The following is a 19844-nucleotide window of genomic DNA, read 5'->3' on the forward strand; positions in this document are numbered from 1 at the left end:
GCTCCTGCCACCTAGCAGTTTGAAAGCATACTAGTTCAAGTAGATAAATAGATACTGCTGCTGTGGGAAGGTAAACGGCATTTCCGTACGCTCTGGTGTCCTGTTGCGCCAGAAGCGGTTTAGTCAGTCTGGCCAAATGAGCCAGAAAATCTGTCTACAGACAAATGCCAGCTCCCTTGGGCTGAAAGCAGAGATGAGTGCCACATCCCATAGTTGAGTGGATTGCACTGGATTGAACTTTACATTTACTAAATTGTTCAGGGAATTTTAAACAAAAATAGATTGTGAAGACCTCCAACAGAACCTCTCCAAACTTGAGTGATTAATAATAATAATAATAATAATAATAATAATAATTCATTATTTATACCCCACCCATCTGGCTGCGTTTCCCCAGCCACGCTGGGTGGCTGCCAATAAAATATTAAATAACAATAGTCAATCTGTAGGTGGATTAAGCAATAAATTGGGAAATGTAATTCAAAGCAAACAAGTGTGAAGTGATGCAGGTTGAGGCAAAAAATATTACTTTCATAAATATGCTCCTGGGAGTGGAAGTGGGAGTGACTGTTCCTACAAAACTAAAATCCCCTTTCAATCCAATACCCTCTGTTTTCTTTTTCTTTTTGCATCATAGTCAAATGTATCTGAATGATTTAACCCACCTTATTAAACCAAAGGGGCCACACGATGGCATCCTGATCAATGGTGACTTTTACGTCTGCAGATCCCTCTCTCTCCATACTCCCAACTTTCCCTACGTGAAGGGAGTCATTGGCAAGCATCACACTGTTCACCACGTCAAAATCAGCTGTCAGGTCCCCATTCTCATCTAAATATGCTCCACCCATAGAAGCATTGTAGAACTGAAAATCACTCACTATGCGAAGTACAACTGCAGCTTCAATGAGGGACTGAGATTCCCCATAGTAAAGAAACACGTTGATTCGCCTGTCCATGGAAAGTGAAATCTTCTGCCGGAGCTTTCCGAACCATTGCAGGATTAAAAGCAGTGCAAAAGGTGTAAGGTTACTTAAAAAAATATTACACACACCCCACACATTTAGAGCATGTCGAAGGCTCTTGGTGTCCCCCAACGAATCCTGACAGCTGTAGTTTGTTGGGAATTATAGCTCTTTGAAGGGTAAACTACAGTTGCCAGGATTCTTGTATTGAGTGCTTTACATTTATGGTGTACACAACAGCATCAGCAAAGGCACAATATGGAAATGAAAAGGCCCTAGACCTACTCAAGAAGCTCAGCTTCTTGAGGAAATGGGACTTGGACAATAATTCATGCATAACCACACAATCGTTTGCTAGAACATTGCTAGATTTAGACCCTAGATCTTATCTGCTGTCCTTTTAAAGTTGCACAGTTAGAACAGCAACAACCCACATTCATAAGAACAAGTAATGAAAAACAGCAGAATTTGTTTTAAGAGAGATGGCTTCTGTTGGGGATGTTCTGGGATTAAGAGGTTTTAGGGCAGTACTCAACCAGTGACTAGTGGTGTGGGAATCCGTCCCATTTTTCCTATACTGTTTTACAGTTTTAAAATTGCCACCCATTTCACAAAGCTGTTTGCTCTTTGAGAGGAAACATTCATTTACCATATAGGCCAGGTTCCCAAAGTGATGCCCTCCAGATGATATTCACCTCCAACTCCCATGAGCCCATGTTCACCCCTTAGACTGCTCTGATGGTGACCCTTTTTGTGAAACCCTTCTTCACCCAGCAGGACAAATCCTTCAACATAAGAGGAGGCTCCTGGATCAGGCCAACGGCTCATCTAGCCCAGCATCCCGTTCACACAGTGGCCGGCCAGGTGATTGTAGGAAACCAGCAAGCACAGCATGAGCACAAATGCACTCTGCCCTCATGTGATTCCCAGCAACTCAGCACCCAGAAGCATTGGTGCCTCCAACTAGGGATGTAGATCACAGTCATCATGCCTAGCAGCCATTAATAGCCTTTGCCTTCATGAACTGGTTTAATCCTCTCTTAAGACCTTCACTGCCTCCTCTGGGAGTGAGTTTCATCGTTTGCTTCCTATTCAGAGAGGTTGCTGTTCTCTCCATGTTGCCAATGCTAGTGTGTTCATACCTGGGGGATTTTGTAGGTTCCCAGCATAGTTGAAATCTGGAGTGAGGTGTCAGAGTTGACCCCTTCAATGAAAACCAAGGGCTTCTTCTCTCTTCCACAGTGGTAGTTTGGGACATTGGCCCTTCCAGGAGAGAGCAGATCTAGCGTGGCGTCATAGGTCATCCTTGCATTGAAATAATTCTCATAGATGTCATAGCCCAGGGTGATGTTGGGTAAGATCCCGGGGTCCTGATTAATCTCATGGATGGCAATCATGAAGGACAGGAGGTTCCAGTATGCTACCATATCTGCTGCCCTGCAACAAAGCATGAAGCCTAATGTCAGTCTCCGTTCAGTGAAAAGTGTCAAGTCCCTGCTTTCTTAACCCTATAAGAAATTGCAGCCACAAGAATGAAGCAAAACAGAACATCCACATCACATAATCAGTCATCTGTGAGTTTGTTGGAAGGTGAACGGCTGCTTGCCAGTTAAGGAGAGATAGAAGCATATTTGAGCACTTAAGTGCTGGAAGCAGGGAGTGAATACCACCCTCAAATATAATGAGCAAAAATTTGTAAAAGGACAGGGCACTAGTTCAAGGGGAGTGGTAGGTTATAAGAGTTTGCTTCCTTATTTTTAAAAAAGGTAGAGGAGATGTAAAATAGAGATCTTTAGCAGTCATATAATTCCTGCTTCTCATTGTTATTGCTGTTCTTATCCTATTTAGTACCTACCTTGCACCCTAATGTCCCAGGGCAGGTGAACTGTACTGGCTGCCAGTTGATTTCTAGACTCAATTCAACGTGATTGTATGTTAACTTGATAGATAGATTGTGACAATTTAATAGTTATAGTCCTGCTCCTTTCATAGGAGTCCATATCAGGCCATCTTCACATTTCCCAAGTCAAGAACTTGGGATGCAGATGATCTCTGGATCTTCATGATTCACCATCAATTTGGTTGTTTTTTTTCCAGTGGAAAAAAGTAAGGAGGGAAGCAATGCCTATGCATTTTGTGTCTTCACTGGGCAAGTTCTAGAAAGCAGGACTTGTCCCTGGCAGATAAGCATTAGAGGCTTGGGCAGTCACAGCTAAGCACAACCGTATTAAAGAATATGCTATGTATATATGCCTACCCATCAATTACAGTTTTGTCTGCTGTGCAGAAATTGCATGGGGAAATGCAGCGTACCTTATACTGTAAATGAAAGGGGTGGCGAGGAAATGGTGTCCAGTATGAATAATTTGTAATGTAGATATGACCCCGCTTATGAGGTGGTCTCCTGGCTCGTAATAATTCATTGCATCTGGATGGTCCCTTCTCAAGTTCAATGGGCATTTTGCTTTCCGCATCCTAGAAGCTGCACAGGGAAGCAGCAGCAGCAGCAGCAGCAACATCAATAAGAGCCTCACTCTGGGTCTGCCTCCTGTCATTACGTCTGTTGTCACTGCTCTCAACTTAGCAAGAAGCGAATTAGATGAAGCCCAAAGTCTCCAACAAGACCGAAGCCCTGGAGAAAATGTGAGGAAAGGGAGAAACGAACTTTCACACTGGCGGAATCCCTGCCTGCCTGGAAGATAAGTCAAAGCCCTCGATGGCACAAGACGTCTTTAAATATGCAGCAGGCATTTCAAGCTTTCGTTTCTGAAATATCTGTTCTTCCTGTCAAAAGTGGGTACATTGCTTGAGTTTTGCCTAGGAAAAAATCACTATGATTATGATAATTATGCAGGGAATATACATCTCTGGAATCAAGCTTGATGTCCAGCTGCAGAGCTGGAAGAAAACATCACAATCTGTTTTCTGATGCTCTAGAGGGTAGGACCAATGGCTTCAAGTTAAAAGAAAGGAGACTCTAACTAAACTTCAGGAAAAAGTTTCTGACAACAAGAGCTGTTTGAATAATCCCCCTTGGGAGGTTGTGGATTTTCCTTCCTTGGAGGTTTTTAATCAGAGTTGGGATGGCCATCTGTCATGAATGCTTGGTTGAGATTCCTGCATTGCAGAGGGTTGAACTACATGCCCGTTGGGATCCCTCTTCCAACTCTACACTTCCATAATTCTATGATTCTATGTTTACCAGATAAGCCAGAATCAAACTATTTTTCAGGACATTTTAGGGCCTGATATGATGAACCTCTGCTGCCTGATGGACTTTTGTTATGCATATGGGGGGACGGGGGACTTGAAGGCTCCTGTGCCAGTCGAATATTTTATTTCAGAGTATTTGTATCTCTCCCCATCACAGTGGCGTAGCGTGGGTTGTCAGCACCCGGGGCAAGGCAAGTAATTTGCGCCCCCTAACCCGTGGATTTTGCGCCCCCTAACCCGTGGAGCGCGGCCCCCCAGATGTTGCGCCCGGTGTGGCCGGCCCAGCCTGCACCCCCCACGCTACGCCACTGTAGCACAGAACACCATCCCTAATCCTGCAACTGCAAAAAGTTCTGCAACACAGCACAACAGACCGTGCAAAAGGATCGTTGTTGATGCTTTTATTAAAAAAATGTAAACAACAGCCATCTTTATTTACACTATGAGCTAACTGTCTGAGATGGGTAAAACCAATCCCAAAGGGCCCTTACAAACAGTAGATTATGCTACATTTTCCTTGTTTAAATCCACAATGTTTTGGTTTTTTTAAATGCACTCTACCTCCCCACCCTTATACCCTTTCCACCCAAGACGTACACCTGATGCCTTTGTCACACATTACATGCACCCAACCCCTTCCCTGCAGTCAGCTAGATTTCCCTCGCAATAAACGTGGGTGGGTAGGTACCAGAGAAGGGAAACCTGAAAAGAGGAAGTGGCTGCTTTCCTGCATTCTGCCTCAGGGTCTTACTGCCCACCCTGCTCTGTTTCGTTGCTGTGTTTGCTCAAACGGAACAAAGAGCAGGGAAAGCCCCTCCCCTCCAGGCAGAGAGAGAGAGAGAGAGAGAGAGAGAGAGAGAGAGAGAGAGGCGCCCTCCACGAGTTGTCGAGCTTGGGCAACGGCTGCGCCGCCGACGGCGAGGCGCTAAGGCGCCGGCTCCCCAGGCTGCAGCGCTTGGCCAGGCACTGCGCTTGCATGCCTGGCCGCGCCCAGCTCGCCTCAGCGCAGCGGTAAACAGAAGCAGTGGCGGAGACGACGACCCCCCACCCCAACCAAGCCTCGATTGCTTGTCCCTTCCCTCTGGACTCGCGCCCCCCCAGGTGTTGCGCCCGGTGCGGCTGGCACCCCTGGCACCCCCCACGCTACGCCACTGCCCCATCACCTCATATCCTCTCCTGACAAAGTTTTTTGACATTTGAATATTTCATTTTAGACCAGCAAGTGGCTGGATTTTGTTATTGCCTTTCTGTTCACAGATTCCTACAATGGAAAGGAATGTAAAAAGAATCAGATGGCATCTTTACTTTTTGTTGTCAGATGCTCCTTTGTATTCAGACCAGGCCTGAGTAATATAATGTAGCACGTGGGAAGGAAGATGCAGCCCAGAAGCCCAGCACTGGAGGCCAGCATAGAGAAGACCTTCTATATGCTAATAAATCTTTTGCCCACACTCTTCCTCTGGCGTGAGCTTTGCAGAGTACGCAATGTCGTTGGAAGCCGATTGAAGTCTGAACGCTGTACTTTCGGACAATGAAGGAAAGAACGGCTTGAAAGCTACAACTAGTGTTTATTGTAGAAAACAGTAATAAACACATAGATTACTATATACAGATACAGAGCGTTAACAGCATGTACACTCTCTCAGCAAACTGCCATTAACCAATCCCTCATACTATAACCACCACAGACAGACAGACAGACTCACAGAACGCAGACATATAGATATAGCTGCTCTGTTACGGTATAACACTGATTGGCTGAGCTCAACCAATCCTTATCTTACACCTACTGTTAACCAATCAACAGGCTGTCTCTGGGCAGACTACTGTCTCTGAGACAGACTTACATTTCTGGGAAGGCTGCCAAGAATATCTCACAGTTACATCATGAACTCATCTACTACAATATAGTTCTTCTGGTCTTAGAAGTAATCCTTGTAAAGATAGAAGTATACAGAGGGTGGCTGGGGCAACCCAACCAGATGGGTGGGCTATAAATAATAAAATTATTAAAATTAGTATTATTATTATCCACTAGTACTTCCCCATGCTAGTTCACTATGCTGCACTGAAACACACAGGAAATAACCTTCAGCTTCTCTGCTGATACCTTGCACTCTTGCCAATAATAATAATAATAATTTATTATTTGTACCCTGCCCATCTGTCTGGGTTTCCCCAGCCACTCTGGGCAGCTTCCAACAAAGATGAAAAATACATTAAAATGTCACACATTAAAAACTTCCCCGAACAGGGCTGCTTTCAGATGTCTTCTAAATGTTAGGTAGTTGTTTATCTCTTTGACATCTGATGGGAGGGCGTTCCAAAGGGCAGGTGCCACTACCGAGAAGGCCCTCTGCCTGCTTCCCTGTAGCTGTGGAATTGCTGTGGAATCCAACCTTGGCTTTATACCCGTCACTGCACATGCACACATTCCTTAGAGAAAGGGAGGGCAGATGAGTCAAGCTCCAGGCATCCAGCTAACTCTAACCATCATCCAGATGTGGAGGGAGGGCTGCTCAAGACATGGACCAAGAACTTTGTGCCATTTCACCCATTTCTCCAAATGACAACAATCATAACACTCAGGAGTATCTGTAGGGATGAAGATGACCTATCACAATATTGGGGGCCCAAGTTGTTTAAGGGTTTTAAGCACTAACATGAGCAGTGAAATCTGAGCTTCCAGTGACAATCTTGCTGGACCCCAAAGCTGTGGACCTCATCCACCCAGAGGAGTGCAGCCCCTTTTAGCTCAGGCCATCTTCCTACTCAAAAACATGGAAGATAGAACATCTCTAAGTTTTCAGAATTCATCTTCAATTTCCTTTAGGAGCAGATTATTTTGCGGACCTACAAGAAACGGTTGGAAGCAATACACTGGGCATTTGTGTCAAGTTTAAGGTTTAAAATGGTGAATTGCAAAACCTTCTGTGCAACTTCCCTATATATCAGGAGTCCAGGTTCTCACCTTGATAACGCAGTACGTGAAGATAATTAAAAAGAGGATTTATTGCAAAAAACCAACAACAGATAACGCCAGTGGCTGTAATGAGCCTCCGCCATCATTAATCATGATGACCCTTCCTGAACTCTCCTTTCTTTTTCTACAGAATATACTGAACCGGCACTGTTTGCGCCCTTTGTTTTTCTTCCTGTCTAACAGACCTCCCATACAGTGATGGCGCAAACTAATTGGCTCAGCTTCGACTTCCTCTTTTCCTGTCTATTTCCCCGCCTCTTCACTCTTTCGAAGAGTGTTGGCTCTGTTCCCCCTCTCTCACGCTATCAGTCGTCCCCTTGGCAACCTGCATTCCTAGGGCTGGAGGAGATGAAGCAAGCTGATGGTCTGCCTGATTAACCCCTAAGCTTCTCTGCTCCTGGCTGCTTTCTGCAACCTGTGGCTGATCTTCACTGAGAGCTGTCTCATTCCTGACATTATATATCAGGGAAGGGAATCCCTATGTTTTGCTCAGAGGCAGAAATAAGGAGAGGAATATTTACAACAAGTGGTCACAAAAACAAAGTGAAATAATTTGAAATATATACAGCTTTCCTCTGGATATTCCAGTTGTGCAGCCTTGTGCCAAATCCACTTCCTTCTTCACAAAAGGAAGAAAATGTCAGAGCCTGTGTGCAGCATATATGTTACATATACATATTTAGTTACAGATAGGTAGCCGTGTTGGTCTGCCATAGTCAAAATAAAAAAAATCCTTCCAGTAGCACCTTTAAGACCAACTAAGTTAGTTCTTGGTATGAGCTTTCGTGTGCAAGCACACTTCTTCAGATACACGTGTATCTGAAGAAGTGTGCTTGCACACGAAAGCTCATACCAAGAACTAACTTAGTTGGTCTTAAAGGTGCTACTGGAAGGATTTTTTTTATATATACATATTTAGTTTACATATACATATATATATTTATTTGAGAGCCAGTGTGGTGTAGTGGTTAAGAGCAGTAGTCTCGTAATCTGGGGAACTGGGTTCGCGTCTCCGCTCCTCCACATGCAGCTGCTGGGTGACCTTGGGCCAGTCACACTTCTTTGAAGTCTCTCAGCCCCACTCACCTCACAGTGTTTGTTGTGGGGGGAGGAAGGGAAAGGAGAATGTTAGCCGCTTTGAGACTCCTTAAAGGGAGTGAAAGGCGGGATATCAAATCCAAACTCTTCTCCTCTTCTTCTTCTTCTTAGTTGTGGAGAATACGATCATGCAACACCGGTCAGGGTGACACAGATATAAAGATCACCAGGGCATATTAAGAGGATTTATTTGAAGCATGTTCTGAAAAGGGTTCCTATTTAGTGATACATTAAATCAGAAGGGCCTCTGACAGTCCTGGGATGACTGTGCATTCACTTTGGAAATGACATGTTAGGTTTTGGATAGATTAAAAAATAGTTACAAGAGCAGCTCATAATAAACACCTGAAAGGGAAATAGCTTCTTTTCATAAGTATTGTGCTGCACGCAGATTCCCTTGGTGGGAAAAGCGCATTAAGAATCAAATTCCATCTTTTGTTTTTGTTGTCAGGTGCTCCTTTGTGTTCAGATCAGGCCTCAGTACAATAATGTAGCACTTGGGGAGGAAGATGCAGCCCAGAAGCCCAGCACTAGAGGCCAACATAGAGAAGACCTGCACGGCTACCATGTATTTCCCTTTGGTGCTCAGGTAGGTGGGCACAAAGGACACCCAAACACTGCAGAAAACCAGCATGCTGAAGGTGATGAGCTTGGCTTCATTGAAGGCCCCAGGCAGATTCCTGGCTAGGAAAGCCACCGTGAAGCAGATGGTAGCCAGGAACCCCATGTAGGCCAGGGCACCATAAAACATGGCAGCAGACCCTTCGTTGCATTGCAGGATGATCTCCCCTGGCTGGGAGTGCATGTCAGAGTCAGGGAAAGGAGGAGATATTCCCAGCCAGGTGGTGCAGATGACAACTTGGACACTAGAACAGGAAATGACAATGGAGTTGGCCAGACTTTTCCCCAGCCATTTCCTCACCCTGTTCCCTGGCTTTGTGGCCAGGAAAGCCAGCACAACAGTAATGGTTTTTGCCAAGACAGAAGACACAGCAACTGAGAAGATAATGCTGAAGGCCATTTGTCGGAGGAGGCAGGTTGTGTTCATTGGCTGACCAATGAAGAAGAAGGAGGACAAAAAGGAGAGCAGGAGAGAGAAGAGGAGTGTGTAGGACAGGTCCCTGTTGTTGGCTTTGATGATGGGAGTTTCCTTGTATTTAATGAAGATTCCTAACACGAGGCAAGTCATGAAGGACAATAATAGTGTGAAAGAAGCCAAGATGATCCCTAAAGGTTCTCCATGGGACAGAAAAGTTATAATCTTGGGGACACATCGAACTCGCTCCTTGTTTGGATGCTGATCTTCTGGACATTTGGTACAGTGGTCTGCATCTGGAAAGAAGAAGAGTAACTTTAGCATCATTCGTATATCCACAAGAGTTCTATTACATTCCACAAAATACATGTTTTGTAGTGAACATTTTCATGCAACCTACAAATGAAAAATGGAAGTTAATTATGGAAGGCCGGGCCATCAGTGGGAGAGGACATGCATGGCACAGGCTGAGCCTGGGGTCTCCCACAAGCCAGAAATAGAATTTCCAGCAGATGAGAGCTGGGTTGTCACCTTCCTGAATTGTGGGAGAGCCATTATACCATAGAATACAAATGTTAGGACTAGTCAGATGAATATTCTTACCCAGTAAGTGTATGACCAATTTTTATCTTGTCTAAATGGCAAAGATCAGCATTGGTGATGATGATGATACAAATAAATAACTTTGGGGTGGGGGTGGGGTTGCTGAATCATCCATCACCCTAATCAGTTCCCACCCCTGTCATTTCTTCCAAGTTCCAACAATGCCTATAGAACCATTATCCCATTCTTGAATGCCTCCCTTTCCCCTGCAATCACTTGCCTTCCTTGGTAGAGATTGTTCCTTCCATGCAGGGAAGGCAATCATAGCAGCAAAGGGCCTCTCCTTCCCGGATCACCTTGAAGTCCCCAGGGTGACAGATCTCGGTACATCTGGAATGAGGCACGGTCTACCCATAAGGACAGAGCAGCAAGAGTTAGGGGGATTTCTTTTTTTTAATAATATTTTTATTAATTTTAACATATAAATTATAAAATGTACCACAAAACTTATCACTTATACAATCTTTTTGGACTTCCATCAGCACCTCTGATGATCCACCGTTTTAACCACTTCTTATGCATTTCTTAACTTTATATTGCCTTTACATTTCTTAACAAATCATCCTCCCCCTTATCCATTTTTACAATACTTCTAATAATACTCCTCACAAAACTTCTTGCAACCCTACAAACGTCGTCTGTTCTTCACAGTTACTTTTCAAATAGTCCATAAATTTACTCCAGTCTTCCGTGAATTTCTGGTCTCGCCGGTTTCGAATCCTTCCTGTTAGTTTATCTAATTTTGCATAGTCCATTAACTTCATCCTCCATTCTTCATCGATGGTAACTCTTCTTGCTTCCATTTTTGGGCCAATAATATTCTTGCTGCTGTTATTACATATAAAAAGAGCTTACATTCCTTTCTATTTATATCACTCCCCACAATGCCCAATAGAAATGCTTCTGGTTTCTTTATAAATGTATATTTCAACATTTTTTTCAACTCATTATATATCATCTCTCAGAAGCATTTCACCTTTTTACATTCCCACCACATGTGATAAAATGTTCCCTCTTTTTCTTTACATTTCCAACATTTATTACTGACTTTATACATTTTCGCTAACTTAACAGGTGTAATATACCATCTATACATCATTTTCTAGCTATGGAAAATCACTGGAGATAACAATGGATTCCCTCACAAGCCAAGTAGCAGCTCAAGTGGAGTGGTGATTGGAAATAATGTTCATGAGTGGTGTGACATGGAATGAAAAGGTTAAACTCCTTCCCCACAAACCACAGTCCCAATCATGATCAAGCCCTCCAGGAGCTGCTATTTAAATGAAAGAAACAAGACTGCAGTAATGTTGAAGGTCAGAAGTAGTAGATCTTGATTTTGGATGAACATGCATAAAAGTGCACTTGACGATAACCTCTGCAAAGGGTTAGTTCAGCTCTTCGGTGTTGCTTCATGCTGGTTTCAGTCTCCTGGCCTCCTGTACTCAACATGAGAAGAGACTGCTTTTCCAATATCCCTTCCCTTCCCTTCCCTACTCCACCCTCTTTCATTGCTCATCGGTCGGTCATTTTATGAGGGTCACTTTGTAACCCCAAGTAAACCTTTTCTATATTTCAATAAGATTCAGAGACACTGTCTTATGGATAATACAAAAAGAATCATTAGAACCTGAGATAAATTACAGAATGAAGTGAATGGCTTAACCCACCTCGTTAAACGAAAGAGGCCACACAATGGCATTCTGATCAATTGTGACTTTTATGCCTCGGGATCCGCACCTCTCCATGTGCCCAACTTTCCTTTCATGAAGAGAATTATTGGGAAGCATCACAAAGTTCACAATGTCAAAGTCAGCTGCCAGCTCCCCGTTCTCATCCAAATAAACTCCGCCCATAGAAGTATTCCCAAGCCTGACATTTCTCAGGAAAGGGTGAAGCTAGAATGATAAAGAAAATCCAGAAATTGGCTATTTCTAACCTGTTCTGTTAGGGACGCTGGTGGCACTGTGGGTTAAACCACAGAGCCTAGGGCTTGCTGATCAGAAGGTCGGCGGTTCGAATCCCCGTGACAGGGTGAGCTCCCATTGCTCAGTCCCTGCTTCTGCCAACCTAGCAGTTCAAAATCACGTCAAAGTGCAAGTAGATAAATAGGTATCGCTAGATAAATAGGTACCGCTACGGCGGGAAGGTAAATGGCGTTTCCGTGCGCTGCTCTGGTTCACCAGAAGCGGCTTAGTCATGCTGGCCACATGACCCGGAAGCTGTACGCTGGCTCCCGCGGCCAGTGAAGCGAGATGAGCACTGCAACCCCAGAGTCGTCCACGACTGGACCTAATGGTCAGGGGTCCCTTTACCTTTACTAACCTGCTGTGTTACACATGTCTTCTAGACACATAGTGGCCACACTTTTTCTTTTTTTCTAATGGCCGCAATGTGATTGAGGACCATAAAGATCAATATCGTTGACACTGATTAACTGTATAAAATTGCAAAAATGTATAAGAGTAAAGCAAGTACCTGTTAGTGGGGGGCCTGCAGAAAGGTGAAAGGTTATTGGGAAATGGTTCATGAGTTTTAAAAGAACGTTTAATGTGATGATTCCCACGAAACCTGAGGCCTTTCTGTTAGGTATCATTGGACCACAGCTTCCGAAGGAACTGTCTGATTTGTTTATGTATACTACGACAGCAACAATAATAGCCTATGCGCAAAAACTGGAAAAAGAAGTCCCAACAAAAGAAGATTGGTTTATGAAGATGATGGAATATGCTGAGGTGGCTAGACTATGAGAATTAAAGAACAGAATGAGGAAAAAATTATTGAAGAATGGAAATATTATGTGGAATATTTGTAAAAATATTGTGGCTATGTTGAAGTGTATGCAGCATTTGTAGTATACCAGCAGACGAGAATGGGTAGTTTATCAACATATATAATGGGTAAAATATAAGTAATATAGCAGCTTTCTAAGGTAAGAAAATAACACCATGGAAGGCTGGGTGGGAAGTAATAATAATAATAATAATAATAATAATAATAATAATAATAATTTATTATTTATACTCCACCCATCTGGCTGGGTTTCCCCAGCCACTCTGGGCAGCTTCCAACAAAGATTAAGAATACATTAAAATGTCACACATTAAAAACTTCCCTTAACAGGGCTGCCTTCAGATGTCTTCTAAATGTCAGGTAGTTGTTTATCTCTTTGACATCTTATGGGATGGCGTTCCACAGGGCAGGTGCCACTACTGAGAAGGCCCTCTGCCTGGTTCCCTGTAGCTTTGCTTCTCGCAGTGAGGGAACCGCCAGAAGGCCCTCAGTGCTGGACCTCAGTGTCCGGGCTGAATGATGGGGGTAGAGATGCTCCTTCAGGTATACTGGGCCGAGGCCTTTTAGGGCTTTAAAGGTCAGCACCAACACTTTGAACTGTGCTCAGAAACGTACTGGGAGCCAATGTAGGTCTTTCAAGACCAGATCTCGGCGGCCGCTCCCAGTCACCAGTCTAGCTGCCACATTCTGGATTAGTTGTAAACAGATAAGAGAGATTTCTTTCAATGGTTGTTTAGCAGAAGTGGTAAAATTTGAAAAAGTAATAAAAAAATGTTTTGAAAAACTTTAAAGCATTTCAGATAGGGCTCTCTCACAGGTTCACCAGGAGATCCCAGAGACTGAAATTGTGATCTCTACCTCTGAGTAACAGCCCCTTTCCCTGTTGGCATATTTAATTCAAGTAGCAATTGCAGTGTGGAACTTTCCAAAGGATTCATAGCCCTACATATCAGCAGAGGAAGAAAAGAATACCTGTGATGGTTGTAGTCGCCCACCTTCCCACCTGTTTCCACCCACCATCACCATCTGTGTGGATCTCGATGAGTAGGCTGCATTTAAGGCCTGTGCCAGAGCTCGGACAGTGTTGTAAATGCTGTCGGTGTCTTGAAACAGGCTTCTCTCGAGGACACCTTGAGGGAAGCCGTCCAGGTTCTCTCTCACTTTGCATTGGTTCTGGCCTTTCACAGATAAAACATGCTTTGAATACAAGCAATGATATCCTTTTCGCCAAACTGGGTTGCCCTCTCTATGAGGTGGGACTGGTAGATTATCATCATGTTTCATTCTTTTTTTCGTCTGGATAAATAAAGATAAATAGCCATGAATGTGTTGGTTCTGAAGTTTCTTGGGCGATGTTTTGGAGCCGATATATGACAAAGCTATCGTGACCCAAACTTTTCCAGTAACAGGTTTCAGTGTTTCACTCACTATTTCTAGTGTATGTACAGCTTCTGAGGGGGACTGAGAGTCCCCATAGTAGAGAAACACATTGATTCGCCTGTCCATGGAAAGTGAAATCTTCTGCCAGAGCTTTATGTAAACATCGGCTATAAAAAAGAAGCCTCGTGAAATGGTTTGTGAGAAGGCAACGCAGACACCACCCTTAGCAAGCACAGGCGCCAAGGTGCTCAGAAACCTTTCTCCATTGTCAGTGTCAGCAGCTATGAGTCCGATCCAAGTCCACCTGAAATGCAGGAGTAGTCTGACAATCCCTGAGCTTGGGGGTTCTTCATTTGGGGTCACACGGTAGACGAAAGAAGATTGTATTTTGTCAAGAGCATGATAAACAGAAGCGTAACTGACCTAGTAGGACAGGGAAGAGATGGAGAATTTCATTTATTTTCAGGACTAAGCTCCGATATTATTTATTAACTGAAAATTATGGGCACGGAGAGCCATATTCTGCAGAGTTTCAAAGCATTCAGCAGGTGGTTTCATTGGTTCTCTCCATCCCCATTCATTGGAATAAGGGGCTCAGGTTACTGACTATTCTAGTTGGAAGAACAGCCCTTCCTTTTTTGAACAACGTCTGGAAAAGTTGTACTATTCTATCGCGTACTTGTGGTTGTGCCTTCATACCTGGGGGATTTTGTAGATTGCCGCAACGCTTGAAATCTGGATGGAAGTGTCTGAGTCAACCCCTTCAATTAAAACCAGCTGCTTGCTCTGTCTTCCACAATGGTAGTTTGGAACATTTGCTTGCCCAGGAGAGAGCAAATCTACAAAGGCGTCATAGGTCACCCTTGCATCGAAATAGTTCTCATAGATGCTGTAGCCCAGGGTGATGTTGGGTAAGATCCTGGGATCCTGGTTGATCTCATGAATGGCAATCTGGAAGGACAAGAGGTACCAGTAGGCTATGAGCCTTGCTTGCCTGCAACAAAGTGTGTATCATAATGTCATTCTTTAGCCAATGAAAACATGTCAAATCCCTGCCTTCTTAATCCTTAGTCTCTGGACATCACAGTGTTGGTACAGACTTTAGCATGAAGCATCACAGCAGATCCTCGTCACATTTTGGTTTGTGTGTGTTTGTTATAAGATAGATAGCTGCTTGCCAGTTAAGCAACACCTCACCCCCCCCCCCCCGGGTTGCCTTATTTCAAAAACTGAAAATCCAGACACTTCCCACATGGGTTTCCCTGGGCATTCCCAATTTTGGGAAATTCCCCCCGGATGCTATTATCGACAGACTAATCCCGGATGCATGGCAGCTCTAAACCCCACAAAAGGAGAGGCATTTGAATACTTGAACTCTGAAAAGTTCACAATCATGAATGAGGGATGTCTTTTTCAGATCCAACCTGCCAAGAAGAGGGCTGGCTTATAGGACAACCACAATTTCCCAGGTTAGAGGAAGGGCTGGCACATGGCATGATAATAACTGCTGGTGCCATATGCCCTTTTCCCAGCCTGCCCCACCTCCCACACCTTACCCCCCCTTCCCTAAACCACTGTGATTGACCCCCTACTCCTCTCCTCCCAGACACATCTCCCCTCTCTGAAACAAACAGCAGGAGCAACAAAATCCACACAAATTCAAGAGTTAAAACAGTTCTAGCAGCACTGGCCTGTCTCTGCTTTGTAGCTGGTGCTGCAGCTGGAGGAGCAGAGGTTTAGTGGCTTCCAACACTAACGTGAATACCTTCAGGTCCATAGCTAATGGGGGGGCTAGTTGGGGTTTCAGTCCTGGGTGAAGCCTCTAGAGCAGGGGTCAGCAAACTTTTTCAGCAGGGGGCCGGTCCACTGTGCCTCAGACCTTGTAGGGGGCCAGACTATATTTGGGGGGGGGGGGAATGAATGAATTCCTATGCCCTACATGTAACTCAGTAAAAAAAAGGTAAAGGGACCCCTGACCATTAAGTCCAGTCGTGGACGACTCTGGGGTTGTGGCGCTCATCTTGCTTTATTGGCCAAGGGAGCTTCTGGGTCATGTGGCCAGCATGACTAAGCTGCTTCTGGCAAACCAGAGCAGCGCACGGAAACGCCGTTTACCTTCCCGCCGGAGCGGTACCTATTTATCTACTTGCACTTGGACGAGCTTTCAAACTGGTCGCAGGGATTCGAACCGCCGGCTTTCTGATCGGCAAGTCCTAGGCTCTGTGGTTTAACCCACAGCGCCACCTGCGTCCCTAAATAACTCAGAGATGCATTTTAAATAAAAGGGCACATTCTACTCATGTAAAAACACACTGATTCCTGGACCATCTGCGGGCCGGATTTAGAAGGCGATTGGGCCGGATCCGGCCCCCGGGCCTTAGTTTGCCTACCCCTGCTCTAGAGGAGCGCCACTGAGGCTCCCAGCCTGCCTGGGGTTCCTGCCTAGCCAGCTCTGATCATAGTCATGGAGTGGAGAACTGCTGCGCACCAAGGGGTGGTTATTTGCAAGGGGAAGCAGGAAAACCTGGAGAGGCAAAAGTGAACGAACCTCCTTCCTCTTTCCCCGTTTTTTGGAACTGTGTGTGAGAGAGAAATTGTGGAAAAGGCACAAGCAAAGTTGAAAAAGGGAAGTTTTGTTGCTTGCTACTGCTTCTGCTTCCCTCAACGCCTCAGAGGTCAATTAAAAGTGGTGAAGAGGTCGAACACCACCTCCTGTCCCTTTTGGGAACAGGAGCTTTTATCAGGGTTAAACAATTTAAATGTCAAGTTCACAAAATAAGTACTTTGGAGTATTGCTTGCTTTTGTGTTCTCTCTGTGTGTGGGTGTGGGTGTGTGGGTGTGTGGGTGTGTTTGGATCTGGAGGACAACATACATGTTTACACAATGGGCACTGCTGCATACAATGAGCTACAAAAACTGAGTCCTCTTTATATTGAAAATAAAATACTTGCAATGAAAGAAATGTGATGCTGACATACAAAGCAGTTTGTATTTATCCCTTCCTGTAATTTGGAAGGGAAATGTAGCCAATCCACTTTAAATTCTTTAATTGCAATGGTTCGGCAGCCAGCAATCTTGGGGCGTATACTTTGTTTATTCTTTCATTCTTTAGAGCCTTAACGGCAAGCCTTTACCACTCACTGAACGGCAAGCCTTTCCTACCCACTGAATTTGATGGAGCTTACTCCCAGGTAACTGTGTAAAGATTCTGCAGTCGTATACTGCAATCCTACGCATTTTTATTCTCTGCTATGTGCCAGACTTACTCTGGACTTACTCTCTGGTATGTGCCTGATCATTATCAGTTTCCATTATTATTATTATTATTATTATTATTATTATTATTATTATTAATATTAGTGCATGTGTGTGTGCCAAACTGAATCTTTGACCTGGGTGAAAGAAAGCCTAGTTTCATCCCTGACACCTTGAGTTGTGTCTGCAAACAAACTGGCATATGTTTGAACACGGGGATTACCGTATTTTTCGCTCTATAACACGCACCAGACCATAACACGCACGTAGTTTTTAGAGGAGGAAAACAAGAAAAAAAATATTCTAAACGAAATAGTAGATATATGATTTTTGTGGTTCATGCTGTGGCCACAGACATGTGATCTGACAGTGAGTTTGGAGTAGCCCAATGCAAAAATCCTGAGGATCCATGTGGATCCATGCTTTGTAACCACGGAGGAGGGAAGGAAGGGGAACCATGGATCCTCTGCTCACGACTGCAGCAGATCCCCCCTGCCACCCGCAGGCATTCGCTCCATAACACGCACAGACATTTCCCCTTACTTTCTAGGAGGAAAAAAGTGAGTGTTATGGTGCAAAAAATACGGTATATGAATTCTAAACGGAACCCCATCCATCAAAAAGTGCAACAGCCCACCTGCGATTCACAGCAACTGGTATTCATGGAAATGCCTTTACAGTGGAGGTAAAATATTGCCATCCTGGTCAGTAACAATGTTGGATCCAGGAGAACCAACAAGTTATGGACCTGCTCCTTGCAAAGGAGCCCAATCCCACCCACATCAGGCCACCTGCCCACCTCCGAAATCCAGAACTGGGAACACGTAGCCTACTTATTTTAGGATTCAGCTTCAATATGTTAGCAACTTAATGGGTCGCTGTTTTGCTTCTTGCAGGTGGGAAGACAAAGGATGGAAGCGACATCCATTGGCTTTTTGCATCTCCACGGACGGACACTTCCAGAAAGCAGGACTTGTCCCTGGCAAATAAGGATTCCTGGAGTGGGGAAAATCATAGCTGAGTACAATACCATGAAACCAATTGCCACAGAAGTGCTTACCCAAAGAGCACCATTTGGGGTGCTTCACGGAAACTGTTGGCTGCATGGAAAACATGTGTTGTAGAAATGACCCCACTTACGAGGTGGTCTCCTGGCATGTAATAATTCAACGCATCTGGAACATCCCTCTCCATGTTCAAGGGGCATTCCGCCTTTGGCATCCCAGAGCCTACAAATCGCAGCAGCAGCAGCAACAGCAGCAGCAACAGCATCACTCTGGGTCTGCTGGCTCTCATTGCCTCTGTTGTGGCTGCTCCCAGCATAGTAAGCAGCAAATTAGAAGCAGGACCAAGCCCCCGGTGACATTAAGAGCAGAGGGATGATACAGTGTCTTCACACTGGCAGAGTCCGTGCCTGCCTCAAGCTTTCGGTTTCTCAGGAGGTATTTAAATAGGCATTTCTTGTTGCATTAAGTTGCCTCGTGCATTTCTCCATTGTCTGTTATTTGCAGTATAACAAAAATAAGGTGATGCTTGGGGCATCGGTCCCTTGAGTTTTGGGGCAAGAAAAAAAGAGAACTAAATCACTATGATTCCTATAATTAGGAGGTGAAGCTTCACCCCCACCCTGTACAGGGTGGCTCAAGGAGCAGGTGCAGAGCTGGAGGAAAACAGATCCGCAAGAGGAAAGGGCATAGCTCAGGGGTAGAGCATTTGTGAGGGGACCTCAGCAAGGGGAATTAGAGTTAAGGAGATGTTGCAGCGCAGCATCGTGTTGTGCAGATGCCGGATTACCATCTTCCAAAGCAATTACTCTATTCCGAACTTAAAAATGGAAAGCGTAATGCTGGTGGTCAACAAGAGAGGTTTAAAGACTCTCTCAAGGCAAATCTAATGTAGTATAAACATCAACAATTGGGAAACACTGGCTTGTGACTGCTCCAGTTGGAGAACAGCCTTTACCAAATGTGTCATAGGTTTTGAAGACACTTTAAGACACCGGGACATTCCCAGGGGAATTGAAGGAGGCAGTGGTGTGCCCGCTCTTAAAGAAAACATCATTAGATCCCTTAGATCTATCCAACTACCGCCCAGTTTCGAATCTTCCATTCCTGGGTAAGGTGATTGATAGAGCGGTTGCTGAACAGCTTGGCGGGTTTCTGGATGAAACATCGGCTCTGGATCCATTCCAGTCCGGCTTCCACGCTGGTCATGGGACCAAGACGGCTCTGGTCGCCCTAACAGATGATCTCCGCAGGCAGCTGGATCGAGGCGGGTCGGGGCTGCTGATTCTTCTAGACCTGTCAGCAGCCTTCGACATGGTCGATCACAAACTCCTGGACCACCGCCTTGCCGACGTGGGGATCCAGGGCACAGTCCTTCAATGGCTGCGCTCGTTTCTCTCTGGTCGGGGACAGAGGGTGGTGCTTGGGGGGGGGAATTGTCATCGCGCCACTCCTTGGTGTGTGGAGTGCCTCAGGGTGCAATTCTCTCCCCAATGCTTTTTAACATCTTTAT

General features: G+C 44.8%; 1 protein-coding gene across 1 annotated transcript; it reads right to left on the bottom strand.

Moving 5' to 3' along the window:
* Positions 1 to 8113: 8113 nt before the first annotated feature.
* On the bottom strand, positions 8114 to 11153 carry LOC308465521 (vomeronasal type-2 receptor 26-like; the record flags this gene model as incomplete). Its single annotated transcript, XM_080985490.1, has 3 exons — positions 8114 to 9591; positions 10119 to 10245; positions 11139 to 11153. 3 exons carry the CDS (start codon positions 11151 to 11153, stop codon positions 8681 to 8683), a joined length of 1053 nt encoding a protein of 350 aa, XP_080841616.1. The 3' UTR covers positions 8114 to 8680.
* Between the last annotated feature and the right edge of the window lie 8691 nt (positions 11154 to 19844).

The sequence above is a fragment of the Podarcis pityusensis genome, assembly GCF_964106645.2.
Source record: "Podarcis pityusensis genome assembly, chromosome: 2".
Classification (NCBI taxonomy): Eukaryota; Metazoa; Chordata; class Lepidosauria; order Squamata; family Lacertidae; genus Podarcis; species Podarcis pityusensis.